The sequence below is a fragment of the Arachis ipaensis genome, chromosome B08 (assembly GCF_000816755.2).
Source record: "Arachis ipaensis cultivar K30076 chromosome B08, Araip1.1, whole genome shotgun sequence".
In the NCBI taxonomy this organism is placed as follows: domain Eukaryota; kingdom Viridiplantae; phylum Streptophyta; class Magnoliopsida; order Fabales; family Fabaceae; genus Arachis; species Arachis ipaensis.
Window position 1 is genome coordinate 393470 of NC_029792.2, and position 11630 is coordinate 405099.

The 11630-nt window shown below is 33.1% G+C and overlaps 2 protein-coding genes across 3 annotated transcripts; one reads left to right on the plus strand and one right to left on the minus strand.

The window, feature by feature from the left end:
• On the minus strand, positions 3910 to 6220 carry LOC107610313 (ankyrin repeat and ELMO domain-containing protein D). 2 transcript variants are annotated; one of them, XM_016312376.2, is made up of 6 exons: positions 5716 to 6220; positions 5482 to 5614; positions 5274 to 5377; positions 4813 to 4957; positions 4581 to 4730; positions 3910 to 4477 (listed from the first exon to the last, which is right to left on the minus strand). In XM_016312376.2, the coding sequence occupies exons 1-6, from the start codon at positions 5754 to 5756 to the stop codon at positions 3977 to 3979; spliced, it is 1074 nt and encodes a 357-aa protein (XP_016167862.2). In that variant the 5' UTR covers positions 5757 to 6220; the 3' UTR covers positions 3910 to 3976. The 2 variants fall into 2 exon arrangements, with proteins under 2 accessions (XP_016167862.2, XP_020964108.1); XM_021108449.1 differs by having other exon boundaries at positions 3910 to 4483.
• LOC107610312 (acidic endochitinase-like) lies at positions 8373 to 10485 on the plus strand. Its single transcript, XM_021110236.1, has 3 exons — positions 8373 to 9555; positions 9702 to 9809; positions 9919 to 10485. The coding sequence occupies exons 1-3, from the start codon at positions 8499 to 8501 to the stop codon at positions 10131 to 10133; spliced, it is 1380 nt and encodes a 459-aa protein (XP_020965895.1). The 5' UTR covers positions 8373 to 8498; the 3' UTR covers positions 10134 to 10485.

The window sequence follows — 11630 nt, forward strand, 5'->3', positions numbered from 1 at the left end:
AGTTTTAAAAAGGATATATTATTAAAAAGGTCATATTATGAGATTGTTGCTGCACACTTTTATTTTTTATCAACTCTAACAAGGCAAATCTCCAGATCTTGATATTCCAGTCTTCTCTTGAAGACAATTGAGCTGGGATTGTTTGTCACTGAGTATATCATCATGCCCCTCAGTAATCATGTGATTGATGGTGGTGTTATGTTGCTGCCGTTGATAGATCTTCTTCCTTCCAACTCGTTGATCGGAACAGCTATGTTCACCAAGAAATAATCTTGCGAAATAGCCTCTCATCAAACTCTATTGGATGAGTTTGAAGGAAGAGGTAAGAATGGGAGAAAGAAAATGTCGAAAGAAAAATTAGGGATAGAAAGAAAATGGCAAAATTGGATTGAATCTCAATTTACAATTTTTTTTTAATTTGATTCACAGCTTGATTGCTCTTCACGCTCACCGCACCACGAAAAAAATCTAATGCCTTAAGTTGTTCAAGGTGTGATGTTGGTGGTTTGATGAAACAGAATAGATTAAGAGAGGAAGAAAAATAAGTTCTTTGAAGAGAATAAAAAATTTCCTTAGAAAATATTTGTCGAGTTATTATACCTTATATACTATGTACTCTTTATGTACTCCCACTAAAAAATAATTACACGAAAAATTTTCTTAGAAAATATTTGTTGAGTTATTACACCTTATATACTATATACTCTTTATGTATTCTCACTAAAAAAATAATTACAATAATAAGCCTATTATTGATAAAAAAAAATAATCTATATAACATAGGGCACTAGCATACCCAGAAGTCTCGCTAGTTGCCCGGGGAGAGTGCTGGTTCTCTGCCGTGATTTTCTGTTGTGCCGTCTCGCTACCTGCCATCCGTGCGCCTCCCGTTGTTTCTTCCGCTTCGAAGTATCTTACAATGGCGTCGGCCATACGATGGGTATAAATTTCCAAAAGCAAACCTGCTAAAACAGCGAAAGCAATACTATATTCGAATAGTGGAGGAAGAGACGGGAAACAGGAACTCCACTCGATTTTTCGTCCGGCAATGGATTTCCAGTGCAATGCTTTTCTGGAGGAGGCGCGGGCAAAACAATGGATACTCCCACTGAGATAGAGCCTCTCATGAAAAATTAGAGATAGAAAGAAGATGGCAAAATTGGATTGAATCTCAATTTACAATTTTTTTTTAATTTGATTCACAGTTTGATTGCTCTTCACGCTCATCGCACCATAAAGAAAATCTAATGCCTTAAGTTTTTCAAGGTGTGATATTGGTGGTTTTATGAAACAGAAGGATTAAGAGAGGGAGAAAAATAAGTTCTTTGAAGAGAATAAAAAATTCCCTTAAAAAATATTTGTCAAGTTATTATATTTTATATACTATGTACTCTTTATGTACTCTCACTAAAAAATAATTACACGAAAAATTTTCTTAGAAAATATTTGTTGAGTTATTACACCTTATATACTATATACTCTTTATGTATTCTCACTAAAAAATAATTACAATAATAAACCTATTATTGATAAAAAAATAATCTATATAACACAGGGCACTAGCATAGCCAGAAGTCTCGCTAGTTGCCCGGAGAGAGTGTGGGTTCTCTGCCATGATTTCTGTTGTGCCGTCTCGTTACCTGTCATCCGTGGGCCTCCCGTTGTTTCTTCCGCTTCGAAGTATCTTACAATGGCGTCGGCCATATGATGGGTATGAATTTCCAAAAACAAACCTGCTAAAGCAGCCGAAAGTAATACTATATTCGAATAGTGGAGAAAGAGACGGGAAAAAAGAACTCCACTCGATTCTTTGTCTGGAGCCGGCAATGGATTTCCAATGCAATGCTTTTCTGGAGGAGGCGCGGACAAAACAGTGGGTATATGCTAAAGTATGGGGTTATACTCAGGAGAATGCTTTTTAGGATCAAAATCCAATTGCTCCAATCTATCTCTCAACAAAAAAGGTCACTCTCACTATTTTTATTTCTGGGTCAATAGTAGTATACAATTTATATTTGTTAGAAAAAATAAATAAAAAAAGAGATAAAATAAATAAAAAATCGAATCAAAACGTTCCGGAACAATTGACTCACCGAAACACCCTGGCACTAAAGAAAATAAGTCGAGTAGTAAGGAATGAGATTAATGAGTGCAGATGGGTTTAAAGTTTTGGGCAAAATTAGGGATTGATGCACAGTGCAACAGACGCAGTAATGGATAAGGTAGAGCCATTCTCAGATATTTTAAGACCATCTCCAGTAAGCAACTCATCTCAATCCCTATTTATGGTCCACCTGTCATAAAAAGTAACTCCACATCAGCTTTTGCGTCATAAACAGTAAATAGGAACTCAAAGCATCTCTTTCTTCTCCATTAGGAGGAACTAACTTTAGTCCCTATTGTGGTCCCACTTAATTAATGTTCCGATGGGTAACCGGAAATTAATGGACTGGACTGTATTGGTTGGTCCAATCGTCTGAAAGAGGAGGTCTGTAAGTGGGTTGACGATCCAAGGCTCCGTCCGACTTGTTTGTAAGAGAATAGGGAATGGTACCTGCAAAGACACTCCGATGCCAAAGTCAGCAAGGGGAGCAAAACAGGTCTAGAGAGTATTGGACTTAGAGATACGTGAAGAGTGTCAGGATATTTATAGTGGTGAACCAATAACCACCCGTTGGAGTAGTTCCACCTTTTAAGGGGAGTAACCATCCCTTTATCTTAGGGAAGTTGAGATATGACTTTTGGAAGTGGTTAAAGAGATTCTAGGAGCAGTTATCCTGGAAGGAGGGTTTATCTGCCAGCTAATCCCCTTTTTCGACTTCTCTAGAGCAAGTCGTGATGATCACCGACTTCGTAGTGTCTGGTTTGGTGTAAGGTGAGGCTCAACTCTTTTAGGTTGGACCTTTTTACTTGGATCCTGAGCCTTAACGTTGGGCCAGGGTATGAACATTTATTATTTATTTATTAAAGTAAAGATTAAAATTTTTACTAATAATAATCATTTTAATATATAATTTTAAGACATATATTAATTAAATTATATTTTTAAGACATATAATTCTTTGCGCTGTGGAAACGGAACAAGACGAACGGTGAATGTTGAAATATGATGATTTTTTTTTTTTGGTCAAGAAATATGAGAATCTGAAAGACCAGGTGGGCATCCTAAGTGGACCTCGCTCATCACGTGCTCCTCCTCCATCTGCATTCTTCTACCACCGGTCCACCACGCAAACTTGCCTCTGCATAAGATGGTATCCTTTGGGCCGCTCCATTCTCATTTTGGGCCGTAAGGGACCGGCCCAATGGTTTTGAAGGAGTATGTTTATTCACAAGGAATACCCGCACTTGATTCCAATCATCACTACTCATGCAGTCATGCTTCTAATTAGTCACTCTAACTTTTAAATTACTACAATGTTTTTCTAATTATTGCATTCATCAATAATTTACCGTATAATTGTCCAGTCTATAAAACCAATGGAGTAGTGAATTCACTCATCCATCTAAACAAATGTAAGGATCTATAATATATGAGTCTTGAATTGACTTCTAAAATTTTTTTTTCTTTTAAATTTTAATTGACAAAAATTATTTTATATGTAGATAATTTTTTTTTAATTTTTAAATATTAAAAACATCTTTTACTTATTTTTTTTAAAAAACAAAGTAATATTAGCATTTAAAAAAAAATAATTCATTTTTAAAAAGAATACTTTTTCTTATTTGGCTCCCTATATTTTTTTTATTAAAAAAGTCATATTACTTTGTAATATATTATTAGAGGGTATAATATTAACGTAAATTATTTTGTATTGTGAATAATATCGTGTTCTTGATAATTTGTGGGGAAGAAAAGTATACACTAATAATAATAGTAATTGATCAACATTAAATCCTGCATCTATAATTTGATCATCATAATTTGTTGCATTTAGTATGTGAAGTCTAACACACGCATCAAAAAATGTATATCCTAATGGTTATGTGCGCGTCTAAGAGCTGCAAGACGAGCAGAAATGTCATCATAATCGGGTAGCCTTGGATGAGAACTCAAGGAAGTTGATCTTCCCACTGGATTTGAAGTAGTTGTTGTTGTTTCTGTTTTAGTGTCACATGAATCCGATATAGTTCTTCTTATAATGCTCTGCCCATTATCATACGGTGGCGGATTAGGCTTGATCCTCCTCATTGATCTTGGTTTTGGCTTTGATGAATCCTTTTCACTCGTTGCTACTGCTGTTGCTGTGTTATTATTATTATTATTATTATTATTATTATTATTATTATTATCATACACCATGATGTTTTCTGCATTGTTTTTTTGTGTCACATAATAAGGTGGTGGTACAACATTAAAGGACAATGTCCTCCTCTTGTTGCTACCATCTTCATCCGAACCCTTATTATTAGAGATTTTGCTGCCATCATTACTCTTCTCAGTATCATTCTTTCCTGCATCATCTTTAGCCTTTCCCTGAAACTAGTGACTTGTTATTAGTATATATTATATAAGATTGGTAGCAAGCAATGTAATAGTTTATAGTTGTAATAAATAAAGTGAAGGTTAAGTTGCTTACTTCATGTGACACAGAAAGTGGTGGTAGTGAGTGAAGTTTTTGTTCTAAAGCCTTGCTATCAAATTGTATAGAGAACTCTTTTGCTAAATCACTCAATAACTGAATCTTCATTTCCTTTGAAGGGGGATCTTTCCTCAACTTTTTAACAAACTGACCAAATTAAATGTTCAAGTGAGTGGTAGAAACTAAGACATTCTCAATGGTTGTGAACAATAATTAATTACTTTCTTACCTCTTTACTTAGGTATGGTTCAAGGGAAGCACCATATTTGGCTGTAAACAAAGTTCTGAGATCGCGCAGTTCTGGCAGATCAGAAAACCTTGCTGCAGCATATATCAATGAAGGTATAGCTTCCTTGCATTCCTCAGGGCAATCTCTGTTAATAAATAAAAACATTCATTTAAGAATTTCCCTTACTTAGCTACATTCTTAACATGAATCAAAGATACCACAAAATTTTAAGTTGCATGTGGCAGCCCTAACACAACCCTACATGGATCCAAATATGTCATTGAGTCGTGGTCATGCATTGGGATGCGACGCAGTTTTACATTCGCTATCACAGGCCTAACAACCTTTTTTATTTTTCCGGGCTTGGGATCGGCTATGTAACATAGGGCGAGTTTATTATAAGAATTTCTCTAAATGGTGCAAATAATGTAGCAGAAATTAGTAAATAAAACAGAACATACCCCTGATCATAAAGGTCTTTAGCATGATCCAAAATGCATTCAATGTATTTTTCAATTAGTTCATAGCAAGATGACATATTCTGCTCCACCAAAAGCCCTTCAGCCTGTTCCATTTGCAAATATTCAAATCAAATAGGAATTAATCATTAATCATTAATTAATAACAATGTATTATGATGATGATGAATGATGAGAATGACTAAATTACCCTTCCATATGCATTGTAGTCAAGGTTGCTGCTAAGAAGGTCTACAATGTCTTTCTTAAGAAACTTCTCAACTGCGTTCCTCTTCTTCCGTATGGTCTCTAATCTCGTCGTTGTTAATCTCGCATAAGCTTTGCTGTTGCCAAAATATAATTAATCCAGATTAGCACCATAATCAGGGGCAAATTAAACGGTAGCAGAAAGATTAAGCACAAAACCATTGTCGAATTTGTTTACCATTTTGAATAGACTTTCTTCTTGAACATCCTCTCAAGCATTCTTTTTTCTTTTGTCCCCGAGAATCTAAAGAGATAACGTGATTATTGAAAAGAGCAAAAGAAAGATCAAGTTGTAACAAGAACCAGCGTGCATGCATGCATGAAAGAAGCTCCTCCAAAAATCCAGAATATGAGAGAGAACCTAAAGCCACAAAGAAAGAAAGAGAGAGAGAAAAAGAAATGGCTGGCTTGGTTATAGAAAGCTAAAAATAGGTGTTTGCTTGATAACAAGAAAAATGGAAAATCAAGAAGGGAAATATAATGCAAAACGTAACAGAGAAAGAGAGATGGAAATGGTCACTATTCAGTAGAGAGAATCTACAATAATTTCGCAAAAAAGGAAGAAAAGAATGAATGAGAGAATGAACAAGTAAGTGCCAGGTGTATTTCAGGATCCTAAAGTTGCTGCTGAGATTCTTCATTGCTTAGATACGTGCCTCTCTTTATTCGCTTTCTAAGTCAAACACACAAATTTTTTGTGCCGCCACCTGATGAGTCGCAAGGAAACAAGTACATACGGACAAGAATTTAGTGCATGAAGTTGTGAATTTTATTTTATTTTATTTTTAGTTTTTGGAGTTTAATACTAATTTATGACTACTTATGAGCACGGACACTGACTCTAATACTGGACTTATAATACGGATCATGCTAATATATGAATTTTAAAATCTTATAAGATATGGGGACATGATATATATATAAAATATAAAGTATTTTTTATATAAATTACAATGAATTCTTGATATTATATTAGTATTAAAATATAAAATAATCTTTTAATTGGTTTTAATGTCTTTTTTTAACTATATAAAAGTATTTAAAATATTTTTTATTTTAATAAATAATAATATATATTATTTCTAAACTCATTTTAAGAATACATGTTAAGAATAAGGCTGAACACACTGATATGTGATGGTATTTAGGAGTGTCCAATTATGTCCGATGAAGAATTTTTTATTTTTTATTAAGAGTTTTGAATTATATTGACTTGCTTGTTTATAGTACTTTTCTTTTAGTTTGATAATACGATGAATTTGTTTATTTTTTGAAATATAAATATTCGAATATAAATTAGATAAAAATTTGTATTAAATTTATATTTATTTTGTATGAAAACAAGTTTATTTTGTAATTAAAAAAATAAAAAAAATTTTATTTTACCTTATGACAGATTTACAGACGGATTTTCTGTCTGTAATCAGAGTGAGATGATTTTTCAAAGTTCAAATTACAGACGGAAAATCTATCAGAAAATTCGTCTGTAATTACAGACAGAAAATCCGTCTGAAAATCCTTCTGTAATTACAGATGGAAAATTCGTCTGAAAATCCGTCTGTAATTACAAACAGAAAAAGAATTTACAGAGGAAAAATCCGTTGGTAACTGGTAAAAATTCGTCGGTAATTTTTTGACGGAAAAAATTCGTCGGTAAATAATTTTCGACGAGACTTTTACAGAGGGACACCGTCGGTAACTAAAAATCCGTCGATAATAAAGACCAAATCTATCTATAAATCTGTCTGTATTAAGCAATTTCCTAGTTGTGTCTGTGATTCTGGAATAAATTTTATCTTATAACCTTAAATGAATGTGCTAATTAAACATGCATATTAATGTAAATATAAAATACGATATGATTAAACATGAATATTAATGTCAATATAAAATACGATATGATATAAAAAACATAAATACATGAATTTTAATACAAAAAAAATATAGAATATTTTTTAGATAAATTATAATAATATTTTGATATTTTATTTATATTAAAATATAAATTAATTTTTAATTATTTTTAATGTTTTATTTTTATTTATAAAATATTTAAATTTTTTATTTTAATAAATAATTATATATGCTATTTTTAAATTAATTTTAAAAATATATGTAATAATATTTAGGTGCGTCTAAATATGTCTAATATTTTTTTTATTATTAAGATACGATTGAATATAGCATATACATATATTGGACGACTATTGATGAGTACTTGAAATATGTTCGATACGCAGCGAAATGGCCATGCTTCAAGGACAATGTGGTATACAGTCTGTTAATTTGTTATCTATGTTATTTATTAAAAATTATTGGTTAAAAAAATAAGAATTAACTTTAATTTCAGATAGATATTATATTATTATGTGAATGAATTTATCTACTTTGCCTTGTATTCCCTACCCACTTATAATATATTCTTTCAGATAAAAACGAATATAATAATTGTTAGGTTGCTGGCAGAGAAAGCTAAAAGGAAAAGAATATTCAATGACAAGAGTGAGGCATTTGGCATTGCCAAAGTTTCGTGTCCAATTGAGGCTGCCAAGTGTGGGGTTCATTGCATATTCATTCATTCATTATCTGAATTTGATTGAATTGAATCCCTCAAATAGATAAAGTTAGAAGTGATGGATATATATTCAGTTATTTAAAGTTTCAAAGTTTGAAAAATTCTCGAGTTACTTTACCTGCTCTTTATTCTTAATTTATTTCTCTCACGTTATGCAATATTATTCTCTGAATTATATACCCTTTTAGGCAAAATTTTCTGTCACTTTATCAAAACATAGTTTTAGATGCCAGCAAGAATCAACCAATCATCGATCTAATCCACTTTTACTAATATTTTATGGAAAAAAAAAAAGAGAGAAACATTAACTTAAATACTACTTGGCAGTTGGCACTCATGTTCTTATTTGATGAATTTTATTGCCGGCCTCAAAAGATATATAAAACATGACGATTGGTTCAATGATGTATCATTCAAAATCAAACGATATTATAAAGTTTATTACCTTATTAGTAATGTGGATTAGAAGATATTGTGTTGATAAAACAGAAACAAAGATGATTAAAAGAATTCTTCACTCTTCCTTGTTATTCCTTCTACTGCTTGAAAACTCTGTAGCAGATTCAAACAATGATATTGCCATTTACTGGGGTCAAAATGATGGAGAAGGTACCTTAACAGAAACATGTTCAACAGGAAAATACTCCTATGTGATCTTAGCCTTCTTGAACAATTTTGGAAATGGAACAGTACCTACCATTAATCTTGCAAGTCACTGTGACCCTCTTATGGATGGTTGCAGAACATTGAGCACAGACATAAAGAATTGCCAAATGCAAGGGATCAAAGTGTTGCTCTCAATTGGAGGAGCAGATGGGAATTACAGCCTAGCTTCCTCTGATGATGCCAAGAATGTTTCTGATTACTTGTGGAACAGTTTCTTGGGTGGCAAGTCATCTCCCTCGTCGCGTCCGTTAGGGGATGCTGTGTTAGATGGAATTGACTTTGACATTGAGATTTCGCCACCAGAACACTGGGAGGAGCTCGCGCGCTACCTCGAGTCGCATAGCACGCAGGCAAGAAAGGTTTACCTAAGTGCAGCACCTCAGTGTCCATTTCCTGATGCTGAACTTGGCATTGCACTTTCCACAGAGATTTTTGACTATGTTTGGATCCAGTTCTACAACAATCCTGGTTGTGAATATGAAGATGGTGATGTCAACAATTTGTTGAACTCTTGGAATCAATGGACTAAATCTGTGAAAAATGGGAAAGTCTTTTTGGGATTACCGGCGTCTCGTGAAGCTGCAAGCAATGGCTATGTTCCAGTTAATGTGTTGGTAACAGACATTCTACCTGTCATAAGGAAGTCACCTAACTATGGAGGTGTGATGCTGTGGACAACATACTATGATAAACAAACTGGATACAGCAACTACATCAGAAGTTTTTCTTGCACACAACAGAACAATACTGAATGCAGAGGAAATGATGAACACAAAGGTATGATCAGGTTCAAACTTCAAACCCTGCAGAGTCCTTGTTCTGTTAAGTATCTCTAGAAGTGAAAATTTAGCATTTCATTTAGGTAAGATGAAAATGTATGCAAAGAATGCCAATTGTTTTATGGACTTGTTTGTATTTGTCAGCAAACAAATGGTGGATATGGCTTATCGTTGGGGTTGGAGCAGCATTTGCAATAACATGTTTTATCCTCTGCTTATGTTGTGTCTCAAGGAGAAAAGATAAATCACAAGGTAGTTTCAACTTCCAAGTTCCAACATAATTAATAATTTAAAATAGTGTTATCATTTACTGTGATTCTCTAATTACATGTTGTTATCATTCTTTTCATATCAATAATAGTGGATGGAAAATTGGACAAAAAGATATCATTTACTGAACCCAATGGAGTGAATCCAAACAAAACAGAAAACATCAAACTAGAAAAAAGGACAAGTAATGAGGTGAAAGTATTCAGTTTTGAAAGCAACATTGCAGCCTCAAACAATTTCTCATCCATTAATAAGGTGGGAGAGGGTGATTTTGGTCCTGTTTATAAGGTATGTTGGGAGTCCTAACACAATTGTACTTATTAATGTGTGTTCCATGCATATTTACATCAACTCATTTCTGTTTTGTTGTGTGTACAAGATTGTGCAGTAGACAAACCAACTATGGAAGATGTTTTTGTTTGCTCTAAAATGATGCAATTGATCTTGCTCACCTAAAGCGACCACCATTCTTCACCATGAAGTTCAGCACTAGTGTATCCATCAAAGTTGAGATCTCTTTGCAGGGATCAAACACCATGTAGTAGTTTATGAGATTCACGGTTTTTATCATTTTAGTCTCATTCAATTCACTATACTAGTCTTTAAGATTCAACTTCAGACATTATATTAGTCCTTGGATCTTTATCGGCGTTGAGCCAACGCACAAAATGCTAAGCTGACTCTGATTTGCCACGCTAGACACAAAGGCTAAATTATGTTGTTTAGTTTTAGCGCTTAAACAAGACAAAAATGAGGTCGTTTTGAAAAAATGAGAGGAAATAAAATGGTTTGTACATTATATAAACTTTTCTTCGTCTTCTTGTTTTTGTCTCGTTTAAGCGCCAAAACAAAACAACATTATTTAGTCTAACGTGACAAGTCAGAACCAGCTCAGCATTTCGTTTGCTAACTCTGTTAGAAAGAGTCTAAAGACCAATATAGTGCCCATAATTGAATCTTGAAGACTAATATAGTGAATTTTAGTTTTGAGAGGCTAAAATGATGAAAATCGTGAATATGAATAACCACTTTAGAGATTTAGTCGAGTTCAAGGAGTTTCAATTCTCAACTTGTATATTATGCGTCAGTTAATTAGATGATCATCTTGTACTATTTGACATATATTGATTATGTTAATTAATTAGATTGACCAAATTAAATGAATTAAAATTTAGTAAGATCAAACATTGGCAATAAAATTTATTAACTAACTTGGTTAGTCTAATAGTTAGCTCACTAGTCTACTTAAATAAGTATCGGGGATTCGAATTCCGCCTTATGCATGTAACAACACATTGGCCAGTCCTTGACCTGCCGAATTTAGGAATACTGTGGACAAAAAAAAAATAAAAATCTTTTGTCTTTTAGAATAAGGTATAATATCTTTTACATTAATATCATATAAAAATGAATATTAAATTTCTAAAAATGGCATAAAGGGAATACCATAATTGTTCAGTATCTGCTTTAAAAACAAAATATATTTCCAAATTTATGTGTAGTTAACATATTCTAATGTCACAAGAAATTAATAGTGTGACACATTAGGGGAAAGCGTGCAATTTTTTATTTGGGGGCTCAACAGGAAGATGGTTTAGGAACACTTGAACATGGTAGTTTATGGAGACACCAACTCTGGATTTTAGTGTTTAGATATTGTTGGCTGTAATCTAATGTATTAGTTGTGTTCCCAACTGAGATTAAATGAGGCCAAAACAACAAACTTAGGCTTTTGGTTTGTTTCAACATAGGTTAAGGCTATTGTGTGTTTCTTTTTTTCCATCTGTACTAGGAATTCTGAAA

What these genes read in the sequence shown, in the direction of transcription:
- LOC107610313 (XM_021108449.1), bottom strand. Translation starts at nt 5,756, where the DNA reads ATGCTTGAGAGGATGTTCAAGAAGAAAGTCTATTCAAAATG. An exon ending in AAGAAAGTCTATTCAAAATG is followed by an intron (nt 5,615 to 5,715) that starts GTAAACAAATTC and finishes TTTTGGCAACAG; the next exon opens with CAAAGCTTATGCGAGATTAA. An exon ending in ACTACAATGCATATGGAAGG is followed by an intron (nt 5,378 to 5,481) that starts GTAATTTAGTCA and finishes CAAATGGAACAG; the next exon opens with GCTGAAGGGCTTTTGGTGGA.
- LOC107610312 (XM_021110236.1), top strand. Translation starts at nt 8,499, where the DNA reads ATGACGATTGGTTCAATGATGTATCATTCAAAATCAAACGATATTATA. An exon ending in AGGAAATGATGAACACAAAG is followed by an intron (nt 9,556 to 9,701) that starts GTATGATCAGGT and finishes TGTATTTGTCAG; the next exon opens with CAAACAAATGGTGGATATGG. An exon ending in GAGAAAAGATAAATCACAAG is followed by an intron (nt 9,810 to 9,918) that starts GTAGTTTCAACT and finishes TATCAATAATAG; the next exon opens with TGGATGGAAAATTGGACAAA.